This window comes from Perca flavescens, chromosome 15 (genome assembly GCF_004354835.1).
Source record: "Perca flavescens isolate YP-PL-M2 chromosome 15, PFLA_1.0, whole genome shotgun sequence".
In the NCBI taxonomy this organism is placed as follows: Eukaryota; Metazoa; Chordata; class Actinopteri; order Perciformes; family Percidae; genus Perca; species Perca flavescens.
Window position 1 is genome coordinate 3,661,851 of NC_041345.1, and position 19,105 is coordinate 3,680,955.

At 39.4% G+C, this 19,105-nt stretch overlaps 2 protein-coding genes across 3 annotated transcripts; both read right to left on the reverse strand.

The window, feature by feature from the left end:
- Positions 1-1,983: 1,983 nt before the first annotated feature.
- Positions 1,984-9,274, reverse strand: plekhf1 (pleckstrin homology domain containing, family F (with FYVE domain) member 1). Of its 2 annotated transcripts, none has more exons than XM_028600197.1 (3): positions 9,049-9,274; positions 5,176-5,471; positions 1,984-3,585 (listed from the first exon to the last, which is right to left on the reverse strand). In XM_028600197.1, the coding sequence occupies exons 2-3, from the start codon at positions 5,417-5,419 to the stop codon at positions 3,005-3,007; spliced, it is 825 nt and encodes a 274-aa protein (XP_028455998.1). In that variant the 5' UTR covers positions 5,420-5,471; positions 9,049-9,274; the 3' UTR covers positions 1,984-3,004. The 2 variants fall into 2 exon arrangements, with proteins under 2 accessions (XP_028455998.1, XP_028455999.1); XM_028600198.1 differs by having other exon boundaries at positions 8,879-9,274.
- Positions 9,275-10,716: 1,442 nt separating this feature from the next.
- On the reverse strand, positions 10,717-13,344 carry bglap (bone gamma-carboxyglutamate (gla) protein). Its single transcript, XM_028600514.1, has 4 exons — positions 13,255-13,344; positions 12,964-13,008; positions 12,016-12,100; positions 10,717-11,007 (listed from the first exon to the last, which is right to left on the reverse strand). The coding sequence occupies exons 1-4, from the start codon at positions 13,310-13,312 to the stop codon at positions 10,905-10,907; spliced, it is 291 nt and encodes a 96-aa protein (XP_028456315.1). The 5' UTR covers positions 13,313-13,344; the 3' UTR covers positions 10,717-10,904.
- Positions 13,345-19,105: the final 5,761 nt, after the last annotated feature.

The window sequence follows — 19,105 nt, forward strand, 5'->3', positions numbered from 1 at the left end:
AAAACCACACAGGTTTGCCACATAAATAAATTCACCCTCATAGATCTGTAAATGTTGCAGTAGTAGCATGAGGAAATACACCATGGAAAAAGCCAACATTTCTGCCACAGTTTGACAAATTATCTTATTGTTGAGTGGAACAGTAGGCCTAGCATTATAAAACCGCAACAAAGCATTTTTTAAAACTTTTTAAATTTAAAATTACATTTAAGCATAATTCCTTATATTTTTATGTTTTATTTCTACTTTAATTCTCTCACAAATGCTGAAAGAGTCTATCTTATTTCCCACATGTAGATTTTGATTCTAACTTTGTGAGTCATCCAGTCTGGAACATAATATGAGCACTGTTTGCCTGAACCGATAAAGGTACAAGGTGTAGATGTAAGATGTAACTGGGGGGTGAAAGTCATACAGGGAGGAGGAGGTGAGATGGCTCCAAGATGTCTCTTGCATTTCTCTGATTGTCTTCATGTGTATCAGATTGCCTGTCAAAATTGTAGCGTCATAATAATCCAAGTGCGTGTGTGCTGTCACTCTGAAGATGTATAAAAGCCTGGTGTTCTATTCACTCATTTGAGAAACTGACTACACACTGGGCTGCGGCCTTTTGTGAAATCATGTTGCTCCTATATTTGCAAATATATGTTTTTAATAAAATACAAAACACCAACTTGGTTTTAGTCTCAGTCTGTCTTATTTGTTTCAATTTACTAAACTCTGAAACTCTACCCCCTGCTGCAAAGGAAACTTCCACAACAATGTAATTTCAGTCCGCTGTCACCTGCAGTGTATCATTTTGTTTTTGTCATGTCGTTTTCATCATGTTCTCGTTAAACCTTTTGTTTAACTTTCAATTCGACCCAAGCCTCTCCTTCCTCCTCAGAAATCAAACGAACATGTCTTTTAGTTGATTTCTTAACATTAGCTAGAGCAACATCAACGCCAACATTGTTCTGAATCAGCCAACTACAGGTTGCTGCTGTAAATAAACACAGAGACACAGTAACTAAACTTTACCTAGCTATTAGGCCTTAGCTTAACAAGGCTACTCGTGCTACCTAGCTAGCTAGGCTGGCTTGTGAGATTATATTACTCTGCATCGAAGTGACTCTTTGTTAGCATTAATAGCTAGCTCTTGTTAGCTTGAGCAACCACATAGGCCTATAGTAGTTTCTATTTCTGTGTACAGTGTATATTTACAGCAGCAGCTACACCGTTGATTTAGAATGACTGACATAGCTGTTGCTCTAGTTCACTGGTTCTCAAACTTTTTTCAATAATGTAACTCTTTTGAATAGTTTCTTCAAGCCAAGTACCCCCCTGACCAGCGCTAATCATTTTTGGCAGAAAAAAAAAGTGTAGCCTATATAAAGAGGAACAGTACAGCGCTGTCAGTGATAGATTTACTAAACAGATTGTAACTGAAAAAAAAAACATTTAAATGCTAATGAGAAAAAGAGACAAAAACTGTAAAAAAAGGCAAACTTCAAAAACAGTGACATAAGAAGAAAAAAGTGAGAAACTTGTAAAAAAGTACAAGGACAATAGAAGAAAGGATAGATTAGGTCCAAAGAAGGCGACACAAATGTCACATTTTTGGTAGGAAAAACCATAAGAGGAACAATGTTCTGGACAACAGCCTTGTAACTATTAAACATTTAGTTAAATATCTAACATACCCCCTGCAGTCCTCCAAAGTACCCCCATTTGAGAAACACCGCTCTAGCTAACAGGAGCTAACTGTGATAGCAGTTGTTGAGCTTGCTAGCTGAAAAGAGTATGGGATGCTATTGTCATGAAGAGTGGCATAAAATAAAAGAAGAAAAAATAACATGTCCCAACATGACTCTCACTGCTCAAATCAACACAGACACAAATCCTTCAGCTGTTTTGAGCTTTATTGTTTTACAATCATTTTCAAAGCAAAATGAACGAGTGCATATGACATTTTTTTTATATATATCTATATATAAACAGTGATTGTACAAAGGCCCTAAATAAACTGTTCTCAACATCCCCTGACATCAAATAACAATAACACTCGGAGAAGATAAAGGTGCTTTTTGACTTGAAGCCTCCCAGTGTAAAAAGTGCATGGTGGCAGGTGCAAATACAACACACAATTTCATTTTTAAGGATAACTTTTAAACAAATTTTTAAGGCAATACTCATTTCATTGTTAAATACAATACTTAATGATGCTAAATGATGGTAAACGTTGGCTACATCTGAGTAGTCCAGCGTTGCCAACTCTTTTCCAATGAAAGCAAGTTCAGTGGCTGTGTTGGCCGACTGCCTGTTGCTCACACCACAAGCGGAGTGAGAGAGACCCTGTGCTTTTGGCACAAGAGCCGTGGACTGTGATTACTCTGAACTGCATGCATGGGAATGAGTTACAATATAATACATATAAGTGCCACTTTTCATCACTCTAGCATCAACTGCTATAATTACAATGAATCATATTTACCTATATCTGTATTAGTTTCTGTATCTAAACCGGCAGTGACAGATGCCGCCCACAAAGAGCCTGGGTCTGTCTAGGTTTCTGCCTAAAGGAAGTTTTGCCTCGCCACTGTTGCACCAAATGCTAGTTCGTGGGAAATTGAAATATACAATATAATATATCTTACTTTTTTCCTGATGGTCGAAAGTCACATAATTTGTTGCTAATTGCTTTTTAGAAATAAAGTTGCTAGTGAGTAATGCCTACCATATGCTAGAAGACTCTGACAAGTCTTTGAAAAGACTACAGTTTGACACCATCTCACATCATGATGTCACTGAGTTTTAAGAATTTACCACAGCGCTGACATCGGATGCGTCTTTCCCATGCCAGATGTCCCTCCCCTCTTGCTATCAGTGATTGTTATTGGTTAAAAAGTAATAATATCTGAGAATAGATAGGCAGTGCAGCCAGAGCATTCTCCATCACTGTGGAGATAGGTCTGGCAATGTGAGACTACGTCTGACAGACTGTCGCAGTGTTGTTGTGGTTATGTTACACTGGGGCCCGCTCATGCATTGGCCTCGGGTAAACATAGACGCCCATCCCGTCCAGCCAGCTGCTGGAACCGTAGCTCGGATTTGTCTCCTCCTCCTCTTCCTCCTTCTCTTCGCTGGATGCTGCCTCATCGTCCTCCTCTGAGCTACTCTTTTCAGTGCTGTCTCCCCTCACGCGAGAATGCTCCTCTTTCTCATTCCTAATGTAGCAGAGGCTGCAGACCCTCAGCCTCTTTGTGGGGTGAATATGGTGTATCACGGCTCGATACTTGGAGCATGCTTTGCAGACCAAAAAGCCACATTTTCGGCAGTGATGTCGACGCTTGGTCGTAGTGAACTTGTCTAAGCAGCGCATGCATTTATAGGCGGCCTTGTCGGGGATCCAGGTAACAGCAAAGGTGGAACCTGGTTGGCTGCTGCCGCCCTGCAGGTTTGACTGGCAGTCTTGGATGTGCTCCATCCAGGCCCGCTTCTCCTCGATTGAAAGGGCGGACACATAAAAGGACTTGCGTGGTGTACGCATCAGCCATTGGTTTTTCAGTCCCTCACCATCCTCCATGTCCTCTAACTGGATGTCCGCTGAAATGACAGTGAAGATGGCATATTAAAAATAAACTATATGATATAGTCCAAATGCTTGTCAATTTCAAGTGCTTTCCTACCCGTGAACTCGCCATTTCTGCAAAACACGATTATAAGCACACATTAGAGTTGAATGCAGTTAAATGAACAACAATCAACAAATCAGAACTTCTTTAGCAGCATCCATAAAATGAAGGTGAACGGTATTTCATTTTGCCGTGTTTGAAGCATTAAAAATGACATCGAACAAACTCAAAAATAATTCCACTACAGTCTGTGAAACAGTTTTTTTTAAAGATAATCTACAGAACTGTTTGCTCAGTTGAAAGTAGTTTAAGTGGTATATGAATATGACATTCCATTTTTGTCCATTGTAATGCTGTAGCAGATATCTTGAAACTTCTGCACATGAATTCAAAGTCGTAAAAAGGTAACACCAAAGCAGTAACAACTACTTGGTCTCTATAGCTTGTATGGAGCTATAGATACACATTTTAGTTTGATCATGATCCTTCTCTTTAGAGGACATTTTCTGTCTGATGGATGTAATGTAATGTAATATAATTGTATTCATACAGGGGCAGAGCACAATTAAACCTTAACCTTAACAGAAGAGATGCATTGCACCAGGTTATATTACAATTGTTATTTTCGGCCCATAGTCCCGCCGGTAGGTAAAACAGTAAATATAAAATGCAAGTGGAATACAAAACATCAGATCACCTAATTTTACAGACCTAATCATTCACATTCTTACCTTATTACAATAATTCACAAACAGGGTTCAAAATTAGCACCATCTACCAGCCAAATGCTGGTAAAATATGCAAAACATTACTTCCCTCACCAATGGTAGCCAACTCTATTGAGTGGCTGGTCAAACGTGAACATCCACTAGCCATTTGGCTGGTGGATGAAAAAGGTTCATTTTGAACTCTGTTCACAAAGTTGCAGCGATGAAATGAATCAGTCATTCCCAGCAGTCTTGTATAATTTATGCAATAATATATAAAATATTCAATACTTACTTACACTTGCAATACTTGGGTAAAAGTACCTAAGTATCTTACTAGAAAATGACTTTGGTAGGAGTTGACGTCACCTTTTGGAGCATTACTTGAGTAAAAGTATCTGGTATTTAGGCTCCTGTAGGTCTACTTTAGTATCAAAAGTAATTTTATGATATTACATGTACTTAACAGAAGTAAAAGTAAAAAAAAAAAAAACTTTGATTATGAACTTTATAGTGGCTTTCCTTTAATATTCAGTGTCACCACACCAACATTCAATTCAATGTGACATCAATAAAGAGAAAAACAAACAGAATTAAACATTTTTTGTTCACTCGAACGTACAAAAACATTTCTTGCAAGTGACGAGTAACGAAGTCTACTTAGGGGAAATGTAGTGGAGTAAAAGTATAGCCTACATTTTATGAAGAATATGTAGTGGAGTAAAAGTGAAAATTCCCAGAAATATAAATAGCCTAATGAAGTAAAACACAGATACGTGAAAATTAAGTAGCTTACAATAACAAAGTATTTGTTCCCAGATCAGGATCTAGTGGAGCAGAGACGGGTTTCTCACCTAGAGGGACCACTTTCTGCTTTCGGTGCCAGCGGCCGTTGAGGAAGACGCTGCCGTACACCAGCACATCGTTGAAGAGGAAGAAATCCTTCGGCTCGGGCTTCCGACGGCCCTGCTTCATCAGACGGCCCTGTCCCATCAGAACCCGACCCGGAATGGATAGGGGCGTCCCTGCTGGACCAAAGGAATTCTCCACGGCCTGGATGCGCTCCCGGTTATCCCTCTCAAACGTTAACGTGTCCATGCTGGAGACCTAACATGAACCACGGCGGCAGGCCTCTTATAAAGGCTGGTTTCTGATGACGCAGTGGGAGTCCCCGAGGTGAGATCGAAAATAAACACGTTAGAGAGGTGTGGGCCAGCATGTTGAAGCATATTATTTATAATTCTATTTCTAGGCCCGTAGCAGTGGTGTAGTCTTATGCACTGGTTCTCAAACTTTTTTCAATAATGTTCCCCCTTTGAACAGTTTTTTTTTAAGCCATGTAGGCCTAGGCCTACCCCCTAACCAGCGCGAATATTTTTTGGTAGGAAAAAAAGTCTATATAAGAGGAAGAATACAGCATGTAAGCGATGGATTGTACCTAGAAAACATTTAAATGCTGATGAAAAAAGGTGAAAAACTTGGGAAAAGACACAAACTTCGAAAAACAAAAAAACACAGTAGAAAGAAGTAAGGCAACACTAGGGCGACTAAAAATTCCAAAAAGCGACAAACCTCGAAAAAAATGGCAAAAAGGCAAGAATAGGTCAAAACAAACGACAAAACCTTCAAAAAAGGTGACAAACTTAATATGATATTAACCATATATATATATATATTTGGGCTTTTTCACTTTTTAAACCTATTACATGCCCAAAAAACATATAGCCTATAACACAGTTAAGAAAAGGGAAAAATATTTGCTCTTTAAAAAAAAAAAATATATATATATATATATATATATATATATATATATATACAGTGGGGGAAATAAGTATTTGACCCCTTGCTGATTTTGCAGGTTTGCCCACTTACAAAGAATGCAAAAATCTACAATTTTAATCATATGTACATTCTAACAGTGAAAGACAGAATCCCAAAGAAAATTCCAGAAAATCACATCATATGAATTTATTAAAATTGATAACCATCTGATGAGGAAAAACAAGTATTTGACCCCCTGGACAAACAGCAAGTATTCTGGCTCCTACAAGCCAGTTAGTCTTTCTTTAAGACACAGCCCCAATCCGAACCAATTATCTACATCAAATATACCTGCCTCACCTCGTTACCTGTATAAAAGACACCTGTGAACACCCAAACAACCAGCATCCAACATCACCACCATGGGCAAGACCAAAGAGCTTTCTACGGACATCAGGGACAAGATTGTTGATCTGCACAAGGCTGGGATGGGCTACAAGAGAATCGGAAAGCAACTTGGAGAGAAAAGATCAACTGTCGGTGCAGTTATCAGGAAATGGAAGAAGCACCACACCATCGCCAACCTCCCTCGGTCTGGGCCTCCACACAAGATCTTGCCTCGTGGGGTGTCCCTGATCATGCGAACGGTGAGGAATCATCCCAAAACCACAAGGGGGAACTGATGAATCAACTGAAGGCAGCTGGGACCACAGTTATAAAAGAAACGGTTGGTAACACACTACGCCGTCATGGATTGAAATCCTGCAGCGCACGCAAGGTCCCCTGCTCAAGAAGAAACATGTACAGGCCCGCATGAAGTTCGCCATTCACCACCTGGACGACTCAGAAGAGGCCTGGAAGAAGGTGATGTGGTCAGATGAGACCAAAATAGAACTTTTGGCCTCAACTCAACTCGTCGTGTTTGGAGGGCAAAGAACACCGAGTACAACCCAAAGAACACCATCCCCACCGTCAAGCATGGTGGTGGCAACATCATGCTTTGGGGGTGCTTTTCAGCCAAGGGGACGGGACAACTCCATCGTATTGAGGGGAGGATGGACGGGGCCATGTATCGTGGAATTCTGGACCGACATCTCCTTCCCTCAGTGAGAGAGCTGAAGATGGGTCGAGGATGGGTGTTTCAGCACGACAACAACCCTAAGCACACCGCCAAAGCAACAAAAGAGTGGCTGAAGAAGAAGCACATCAAGGTTCTGGAGTGGCCTAGCCAGTCTCCAGACCTGAATCGATTGAAAATCTTTGGAGGGAGCTTAAAATTGAGTTGCCAGGCGACAACCTCGGAACCTGAATGATTTGGAGGCTGTCTGCAGGGAGGTGGGCCAACATCCCTGCCGAAATGTGCACAAACCTTGTCACCAACTATAAAAACCGTTTGACATCTGTGCTGGCCAATAATGGCTTTTCTACAAAATATTAACATGGTGTTTGTCCAGGGGGTCAAATACTTGTTTTTCCTCATCAGATGGTTATCAATTTTAATAAATTCATATGATGTGATTTTCTGGAATTTTCTTTGGGATTCTGTCTTTCACTGTTAGAATGTACATATGATTAAAATTGTAGATTTTTGCATTCTTTGTAAGTGGGCAAACCTGCAAAATCAGCAAGGGGTCAAATACTTATTTCCCCCACTGTATATATATATATATACACACACACATCAATGACTAAATTTCCTGTATTTGGATACACTTTTATTCATCAATTTACGGTAGAAATCCCTTTATTTAGCCTATATGAAGAATAAAAACACAGATGACAATTCAAAATATATAAAAAATATAATGGAAAGTATGTTGTTGCGTGTCATTGGGCATTTTTAAGTGGGTATATGGAAATCCTGGAGATTTAGTGGGTATACTGCCTATACCTGCGTATCACGTAGACTACACCACTGGCCCGTAGCCAGCCTAGTGGAAGGGCAGAGGTTCCTTTTTGCAGTTTTCTCCTCATTTTGTATTTAATTATGAGATTCAAATACTTCATTTTGATGTCCTTGGCCTCACAGACTTTGCTTTGAGGGCAGAAAGTTAGTTGAGTGGATTGTTGATCCATTAGACGTTCGATTGTCCCATGTTGGGAGCCAGTTAACACATTCACAGAAATGGGCTTTTAAAGCTTTAGTGCGTAACTTTTTGATATGAATGAACGTCCGTTACATTCAAGCCGTTGCCAAATGAGTTGCTACAAAGTTAATTAAGACTATCAGCTCCACACAACTCTCTCTGGATTTCTCAGTATGGCTATGTTCAGAAGATAGTTACTTCTTCTGAAGAGTCCATCATGTTATTTTAATCCTCCGTGTCCTCCTTGGCTACTAGCAACTGCGTGGAGGAGCGGTGGGGGTGGGGGCGATCACAGAAGGCTTGTGTCATGTGGACGCGACAACAGTTTTGTTGTCATTACTTAGAATTCGTCATGGCAGAGACAGAAACTATGCACAATGGGCCCTATTTTAACAATCTAAGTGCAGGGCGTGGATTGCCTGGCGCAGGTGCGTTTAGGGCGCGTAAAGGCCTTTTTATAGTCGCTGTTCGACCTGATATTTCACCAGGTCGTGCACCACTCACACAAAGCACACGACAAAGCGGAAGCAGGACGCATGGACGAGTTCTCTCTTGTAAACTTCCTGGGTTAAGATGAGTTCTTTTATGTTGAAAAAAAGGCTTGATCTGACCAAGTAGGTCATCGATTCATTGTGCAGACATTCTGAAGTATTCAGAGTGCTTCTCTTCGTCTATCATCCACATTTTTTCACAAGGATATTGAACTCACTGTATTTATGTCTGGCGTTATTCAAAGGACGAACATTCCACCTTCTTTTTCTTTGTTTCTTTGCAAGCAGGCTCAAAAGCAGCTGTTCTTCCTCATCCATTCACTTCTTCATCATCTTAGCCACTGTTGACATTGACATTAATGCTGCTGCCAGTTCTGCCGTTGTTTACCTTTTTTTTCTTCTTCTTCTAGTCCGTAGAAATAGCAAAGTTGGTAGCCTTTCCTCAGTTCCTCCAGTCCAGTTTCCTCACCTCTGTTCAGGAGAAGACTGCAACTAGTGCCACGACCACCACGCGATGGAGCAGTATCAGACTTATATTCTGACTAGAACCTGAGTATGACCACGTCAGGCTAGGAAACACCCTTAATGGTCCTTCATCACAGCAGACATTTGGACTTGTCATAGTAGGAAAAGCACAGCTGAAATTGATAACCTTAACGATGACTCAATTCCATCAAGTGTCCCAGTAAGATATTTCAGTGAGTCAGCATGCACAATACCAAGCCTCTCCTAAGTGGAATGCAGCCATCATTAATGGGTTTGAATACACCTAAATTGAGAAGAAAACACGAGAAAGGAGAAAAAAAAATGCGTAACAGGTTGAGATAGCTGAAATCTGTCCACTATTCAAATCAGTTTAAAGGGGGCTTTATTGCCATGCAAGTTCAAATAACAATGTTGCCAAACATCAACATACAATTTGTCCAAATATTCGGACAAAACTCAATAAATAGTTATATGAACATCAACACAATATTAGGATGGCTTTATATTGATTATATAAATCTATTTGTATGGCTTATATTCATATTATCTCACACAGCCACTAATACCTAGGCTGACACGTACGCAGACATTGTTATGATATGATATATCTTGTTGTCTCATTGGTTTCATTTGTTTGTTTATTCTCAGTTGACTTGATCTGTGAATCTTATCTCCGTTTCTTTCCCGGTTATCTCTGTCGCATCCTTATTGCACTTGTGCAGAGAACCAAAACCAAAATGACAGAGATATGGAGACTGGAATGTAGGATATAGCGAAGTAGTTTCATCATCTGTGATTGAGTCCATGATAGACTTGTCAGACTGGAAACTCCAGCTGAGAACATCGAGGCCAAGATGGCACAGAGCCTCGCTGCACCGCTGATAGCTGCAACAAAACAGATACACACTTCACAAGAAGCAGCGTGTCAGGCAAGAAACAAATCAAATCAACACAAAATGTGCTGCGGAGGCTTGTTGTTGGGCTGCCAAACGTAGCAGCCACTTTCAGTATCTGCCTTCTATGTGGGGCCATTGTGAGAATACAAGAGCTCCAGTTGGGCTGGTGTGTTATTTTTTAATTTCATTTTTTTCAAAGATTTTTTTGTATGGCATTTGTAGGCCTTTATTGGATAGGAAGGTTAGAAATGAAAGGGAAGAAAAGAGGGGGAATGACATGCAACAAAGGGCTGCAAAGTGGTCTTTTTTTTACAACAAAGACCACTTTATCTTTGCTAATAAAGTGTTTGATTCATGCTGATGTATGGTTTCAGACATTTGAAGTATTGAAGGAAAACAAAAGAGTAATTTGGTGCCCCCCGCAGTAACTCCCTGTTGAAGATCTCTGAGCTAAACCTTTTTATATTTTATTCTTATGTTCAACAACAGGGACGTCTAGTGGCCACAACTTGTCAGAGCAGTTGCATTAGTAAGTGAAGGTTATGATAATATATCCAGAGTCGCAGGTTATAAAAGAGCACACACAGCAGAGTTTGATTTATGTGTATTTTAATGTCATCGCACTACTCTACAGGCAAACAGCAATTATAGAATTATAGAGAGAATTGTGTAGGTCTGTATGCAGGATGGGAAAATACATTCACATGTTATTCCTCTCACACATCTGCTTCCATCTTTAACCCCACATTTCTCACTTTTTAATGTTTGTCAAAACTTTGAAACGCTTTTTTGCAAAAGTTTTCTCGTGCTTATTTTGGAAGTGGCTTAACTGCAAAGAAAATCGGTCGTCGCGGTTTGGCTTCTAATAGGGAATGGGTCCGTAGTAGGCGGTGTAGGCGGCGATGATTCCCTGCGTGTCCATCATGTCCTCGCAAGCCAAGTTGGCCTCACACACTTCTCTCAGGCTGAGTGGAGAGACAGAGAGATAGAGAAGGAGGGAGGGAGGAGAGAGAGAGAGAGAGAGAGAGAGAGAGAGAGAGAGAGAGAGACCACACAGGAGTAAACCACCACTCGTAACACCTAAACACCCACCTAGATCAATAGCTTCCTGTAATCATGTACATATGTTAGAGTTAGATTGTGAGAAAAGTTGTAAAATGTGCTAAGTTGTGTAATGATTTGGCTGGACCATTGTACTCGTGCCTTTATCACTTTATGTTTAAGTTGGTGTTCATGTTATAGGCTATGTTGTGCCAGGTATTATTATTTCCCTTTTATTTATATTATGTTTCGTGTGTTATCAGCTTTGGCAATATAAGCAATGTCTTCTCATGCCAATAAAGCTCTGTAAATTGAACAATATTAAAAATTGAGAGAGGGAGAGAGAGACAGAGAGTGAGAGAGTGAGTGAGAGACAGAGAGAGTGAGAGAGAGTGAGCGAAAGAGAGAGAGTGAGAGAGTGTGAGAGAGCGAGTGAGAGAAAGAGAGAGAGTGAATAAAAGAGAGACTGAGTGAGAAAGAGAGAGAGAGAGGGAGAGAGAGAAAGAGAGAGTGAGTGAGTGAGTGAGAGAGTGTGAGAGAGAGCGAGTGAGAGAAAAAGAGAGAGAGAGAGAGAGAGAGGTCTAAAAAGTGACACTAAAGTTGTGTTTTATCTTAAATAACAAAAAATAAAATACAAAATGAATGATAAGAGTTTAAAAACAAATCCTACATCAGTAGAAAAAATATCTTCAAATAAATAAACTAAGATCACGTAGTGACGTGTGAAGTTAAACAAGTGAAATCTAAAGCATCACAATGCATTTTTTATGTCAACCGGTTGTAATAGTTTTACACATTTATATCCATTTTTAACCGATTCACGATACGTCGGTACATCCCTACTATTAGGACCTCAGTGGACTGCGTTAGATAAAAACACTCATACTCTACATGTACATGTTCTTATAGTTGTATTAGGTGATGTGTAATACCTCTCCAGCTGGGTCAAGGTTAACTCTCCAGCAGCTCTCTTCTGCCTCACCACAGCCGAGGCCTGCTCCCTCTCCACAAACAAACCTGCACATCATCGTTACCGTCACTTTTTTTAAATTAAAGTATAAATACGATATGTCTAACGATCAACCGAAATCAGATGCATGCGCAAGATCCAACTCATAAATAGAAACTCAGCAGAAATCCAGAACTGTTTTTTGTGTTTTAACATGATTCCAACATATTATTAGCAAATATAAATCCCCACTGATGATAGGTTTACTGGCCAATAATGTAGTCACTAAGATAGCCATCCACAGATCCCAAAGGATCGACTGTTCCACATGTGCGTTTAACATTAAAACATGATTTATAAAACCATGCCAACAATTTTAAGGCTTTTTGAATAGCTTAGTATTATATGCAAAAAACGTTAATTGCCTAAAAGTTATTGTAGGACCAGATAAATATGCAACTTCATTTTATACAATATGTGTAGTAGGGGGTCCCTGATCCATCTCTATTTCAGTTAAGGGGTCCTTGGCTTAAAAAACGTTGAAGACCCCTGCTTTAGAGCGTAACGTTGTTAACCCTTGTATTGTCCTTGCGTCAAATTTGACCCTTTTCCAAAGTTTTTTATATCAGAAATATGGGTTTCTTTCAACAAAATTGCCCAAAAATAACACGGATGCATCCATGTATGTCGCATTAATGTTGAATTCAACAGTTCTAACAATCTATTAAATTAAAATAGTTACAGGTTTTTCATGTTCTTTTACCATAGACATACAAATTCACCGTCAATATTTGTAATTGTTTTTGATATTTTTTTTTAAATACAGGAAAAATCTGACAGAATAATAATAATTTTTTTTTTTTTACAGTGTATATATAAATGTAACAATGATCATACAGTCAAAAACTATATTGCTGAATCATGATCTTACCCTTCTGAGCAGGGTTGTCAGCAGGCTGGGAGCCAGTGGAGGCATCTGTCAAGCATGAGGGAAAAATTATAAATAATTCTCATGTCTATTTTATTATTTTCAATACAAAAAGCGTTTTAATGCAACTATCTGTCTTTACTTAAGCCAGTAAAAAACATCAAATCAGTTGGCCAGACCTTTAGTTGTAATAGCAGCTTTTAAACTTTTCTTTGCAGAGCAACGCATACTTGAAATAATATAATAACATACTATAATAGAGTTTTTCTAACATAACTCTTGTGCAGCTCCTACCTGAAGTCAGACAGACGACAGCCAGGGAGCAGAGAACCAGGACGGCCAAAGTCTTCATCTTTCAGCTTCTCTTTTCTTCAACAGCTCTGTCACTCTTCTCTCTCTCTCTCTTTCTCTTACACACATAAATGCCCTCTGGGTTTATACATGTGGCCCTCGCTATGGCATGGGTATGTGATTGGTTAGGGAATCATGTATCACACACCCACCCGAACGCAGAGATGCACACCTCCACAAGAAATCATGTGTGTTTATGTTTGCATAAATGGACACACAGCAAGTAAACGTATGCTGCCAAAGAGTGGCAGGGGCGGAGCAGAAGGGGGGTGGCTTCTGGGCCTCCAGCCCCAAATGTTTTCTCGAAAGAACCAAATCTTTTAGGGTTTTACTTTTTTTTTTTTCCCCTCAGTCTCTCTGACTGGGTCGGCAAATCAATGGTGCAAAAAGTTATCTTACTGGGAAATACCTCCATTTATTGAACTGTGACCTCTAACAAAAATAGGTTTGAAGATTAGTAATGCTGTACAAGCCACATTCCTACCCAACCTATCTTATGTTCTGTTCCAACGTGATATCACGACTTGATATAAACGTAAACATACACTTAAACATACACTTAAACATACACTTTCTAAAGCCAAGTGGCGCGTGTTATCTGTATGCATTATGAGCTATCCGCGTGTAATGTATGTCTACGCCACAATGGGACGTTGCATTTGGAGCTCGGGTTGGGTTTAGGAAAAGAAAAACTGGTTGGCTTTAGTAAAAGAAGAAAGCAACTTCATGAGATCAGTCTGTCAGTTCAATTTATTTATATAGCAGGTTTAAAAACAACCATAGTTTACCAAAGTGCTTAACAAGCTCAAAAAACCTGAAATGGATAATATATACACAAACAATACACAATACAAAATAGCCAAAAGTAAAAAAAGGTCAAGGTGTCAAAGCTAAACGTGAATCCAAAGCCAACAAATAGAAGTGGGTCTTAAGCAAGGACTTGATAGTTTCAGCCGCCCGAGCAGTTGTTATATGAATAGACGTTTTTTTTTAATGTTTAATTTTTTAATTTTTTTAAAGGATCTGGGACATCAAGGAGCATCTGATTGGAAGACCTCCTCAATAGCTACAGACACAGAAATGGCACATGCTAATGAAAGCTCATTGTGGGACTGGCTCTAGTGGCTGTAATTCTGCACCAAGGCTGAATTTGGGGAAAGAGACTTCAGATACAGTATTAGGGGACCATTAAGGTCTATATAAAAAAGACTTCAGATACAGTATTAGGGGACCACTAAGGTCTATATAAAAAAGACTTCAGATACAGTATTAGGGGACCACTAAGGTCTATATAAAAGAGACTTCAGATACAGTATTAGGGGACCACTAAGGTCTATATAAAAGAGACTTCAGATACAGTATTAGGGGACCACTAAGGTCTATATAAAAGAGACTTCAGATACAGTATTAGGGGACCACTAAGGCCTACATACAGTACAGGCCACAAGTTTGGACACACTTTCTCATTCAATGCGTTTCCTTTTTATTTTCATGACTATTTACATTGTAGATTCTCACTGAAGGCATCAAAACTATGAATGAACACATATGGAATTATGTACTTAACAAAAAAGTGTGAAATAACTGAAAACATGTCTTATATTTTAGATTCTTCAAAGTAGCCACCCTTTGCTTTTTTATTAATAAGGGACAAAATTCCACTAATTAACCCTGACAAAGCACACCTGTGAAGGTAAAACCATTTCAGGTGACTACCTCATGAAGCTCATTGAGAGAACACCAAGGGTTTGCAGAGTTATCAAAAAAAGCAAAGGGTGGCTACTTTGAATAATCTAAAATATAAGACATGTTTTCAGTTATTTCACACTTTTTTGTTAAGTATATAATTCCATATGTGTTCATTCATAGTTTTGATACCTTCAGTGAGAATCTACGATGTAAAAAGTCATGAAAATAAAGAAACACATTGAATGAGAAGGTGTGTCCAAACTTCTGGCCTGTACTGTAAAAGAGACTTCAGATACAGTATTAGGGGACCACTAAGGCCTTTATAAAAGCATCCAGGACCTTTAAGTATTTTGGTGCTGCAGAGACATCTCATATTACAAATCCTATCCTACAAAGTAGAGAATGTATTTGTTTGGTACAGATCCTTGCAAAAATGACACTATGATCATTTTAATTCTTGTGATTATAATATTTTTCAGAGGCAATGAGAATAACGATACAAGAATGATCATTCCCTCCAATATCACAAATCATATCGCAATCGCAATATCATTCAAAATAATCGCAATTAGACATTTTCCTCATATCGTGCAGCCCTATTGACAACCCATTTAAAATCTTCAAAACAAGCAATATAATTAAACAAATCAATCCTGAAATGGACAGGAAGCCATAGGAGTGAACTAGGGTTACGTGGTCACACTTTTTAGTCAGTTAAAAGCCGAGCTGCTGCGTTCTGGACTAACTGTACCCGACGAAGCTCAAAAATAGTAATATTATTATAATTATTGCACCTTTTGTAGGTGACAGGAGTGAAAATGAGTCATCCTCAACATGTGTTGTGTTCTGGTTTCAGAATGATGAAGACAGCTAGAGAACAGTTGGATACAAAATAGGATGTTTTCTTTACAGCAATGCTTTTTCGAACAATTTTTCAATAATGTACCCCCTTTGAATTGGTTTGTTTTTTCAAGCCAAGTAAGACCAGCAAAAAACATTTTTGGTAGGAAAATAAGTAAAAGTAAAACATTTCAATGCTACATTTAAAAGTTAGAATCCATCACTTAATTAATTCATTATAAAAGTATAATTATTTTAGCAATTATGCATGACGTATTTTTAAAGGTGCAGTAGGTAAGACTTATAAAACTAACTTTCTGTCATATTTGCTGAAACTGACCCTATGTTCCAGTAGAACTACATGAAGCAGGTCATTTAAAAAATAAATCCAGCTCCTCTGGCTCCACCCAGCCTGTAGTGTGATCTGCGAAAATCCACAGCTCCCTGTTCAGATGCACCAATCAGGGCCAGAGGGGGGGGGGAGTGTCTAACTGCGTGTCAATAACTGCTCATGCACACGACTTCATTCTCCCGTGTGGGGGGAGGGGTTTAGGAGACCGTTTTGGGCTTTAGCCAAAAGAGGGGGAGGGACTGAGAAGTTGTCGATGTTCAAATTTTTTGGCTAAGTCCTGGATTTTTGCAATCCTACCTACAGCACCTTTAAATTAGCATTATGCAAAAATCTCACGTACCCCTTGCAGTACTCCAAAGTACCTCTAGGGGTAAGCGTACCCCCATTTGAGAAACATGGCTCTACAGGATCATTGTTTTCCATGGCAACTATGAAATTTTACGAAATGATGTACAGATTGTTAGGCATTTTTAATCTATTATCAAACACAGAAAATAATAAAATGTTTACTGGCATCTGGGAGTCTTGTTGGAGCATCAAATAGCTTCTGTAAATAGAGCATGCATGTAGAAGGATGTAGAACAATGTGAAATCACATCAGCGGACTACTTGGTGTCAGTAAGAAAACATTGAATGAACTCTTAGGAATGCAATGCCAGCTGGCAGCCTGGAGAGGTCAGAATCTTATAGGGAACCCACACACTTCTACATATAGGTCACTAAGTGCACACACAGCAGAGAAAAGCATGTAATACAAACTGAAATGGAAAAACCGCCGTTCCACATTATGCAACATGATTTTCATCCGAGGGCCCTCTCTTTTATTGCAAACCGCGGCGATTTCCTACATAAAGGAAGCAACTTTTAGAGACAAACCCAGTGTGTTTGAAGATGTGTGGAAGGGTGATTTAAAATGTGGAAAGATGACAAAAATGATCAAATGACAAAAACAAGTGGGTGGTTTGCCAATAAAGGGGCCGAACACTTCATATAGCGGCGCGGAGCATGTTAATTAAAACACAACTCTTTGTAATCTTTGACCATTTTTAAATCTTTTTGTATTTTATTGGTTAATTAGAAAGAAGCCGTACCTGATGTAGTGCAGAAACAGCATATTATTACATTTCCAAAAACTTAAGAACTTCCCAAATTTATGATATGAAAATGTCCTTGTCAGTTTTACTTTTTTTTCTTCTCTTCTGCGTTTTCTTGATGCTTTTTCTGACTGGATATGTTTAGATTCTGGAACGGTTCTGACAGTATGATATGGGGTGTAATTTGACCGTCTGGGTCAATTTGAGTGCCTTGTCTCGTTTCAGAGACAAACTTCAAGGATTCAACCTCAGGACAACTTTAATTGTGTACATCTGCAGCCTTGTGGCAACATGGAAAAAACCAACATCCAGTATGACTGTGCCATGCTGAGATCTACTGCATGCTGAGCTGTCTTTGTTTGTGCGACTGTCTGCAGCAGCAGCATTAGGCGCCGATACCGTGGGTGCTCCGGAGCTCGAGCACCCACGGAAAATACTGAGCACCCACGTGTGCCAGACTGCCAGTAGGCTCCATTCATTTAAAATTAAACATTGCAGTTGGTGCTAAGTGGAGCGTCTGTCATAGTGTGATTGGTTATGTCGCTCTCGGTCCCCTGCTCCATATCCTATCTACCAATTATTATTATTATTATTATTATTATAATTATTATCATAACTTCCCATGAAGCTGATTGTGGTTACGTGTCAGTTCAACTTCTCATCTCCAAACCTATCTGTATTTGTGAGAAGTGGCGCTGTCCTGAGTTGAAAGCCTACTTTACGGCTTTATTATCGAGTTAATAGGCGTGTGTGTTTGTGTCGGCCGCTGTCCATTTCCTAAGTGCAAAACATTTTTTGACTACTTTTTTTTTTAAAGGGCGTGCGCCCGTGAGCACCCACGGAGGAAAACATAAATCGGCGCCTATGCGTTGCACAGATTCCTCCTGAAATTACAAGAAACCAGATCTTAGCTACACATTTTGAAATCTTTGTGAAGCTGATGGGGAAATGTCTTGTTTTAAGGCTCAGACCCAGTCTGTTAACACAAAATGGAAGTTATTACAATCTAAATGGTTGATGCGTACATGATTACACATGGTAGGTTAAATCAAATATTCCATAGTCTCGCATTGCAAGACCTTCCTCCACAGCGCTGCGGAGGAGTCCACACAGCATTCTGGGATTGGAGGAAAAACGTGCTCTGGTTTAATGGCATTTCTTTAAACCAATCACAATCGGCATGGGTGGCGCAAAGCAGCGGGCGGAGCCACGGTGCCGCTGCAAAATAGCCTCGGGAAGAAACTTGTTTTGGTGGAACATGTGTACGTTTAAAAGTAGTTTTAGTCGTGCAACAGAAAACTCAGATAGGACAGATAGTCTAGCTAGCTGTCTGGATTTACCCTGCAGAGATCTGAGGAGCAGTTAACCATAGTCCTCACAAATCCACCGGGGGTTAGAACGCCAACGCAGAGAAAGCGGAAAGTAACCGGCCGAGAAGATTGAAATCCAAAATTTCCAAGCAATCAGAGCAATCCCGGAAGTGGAACGTTGTGTATATAGACTAGTTTAAAGGGTATGAGAACGCAGATTTTAGCTAGGGTAAGGTTTACATGGTGTTTGAAAAACTAGAGTAGTGCCTTAACCCGAATATAATCAGGTTTTTTAACTGGATGTAAATGCACTTCCTGTTTATCATCTCGTTACCCCTCACATTTATCTTGCGACCCTTTGGATAAAAACAAATGCTGCTCATGCATTGTGAACAATCTAATAATGTCATATTTAAATTGAAAGATCAATCACATTTGCCTGGCGTTTCTCATACGCCTTTATGTTAATCTTCTAAAACAAATAAGGAAATATATATTTGCACTATTCT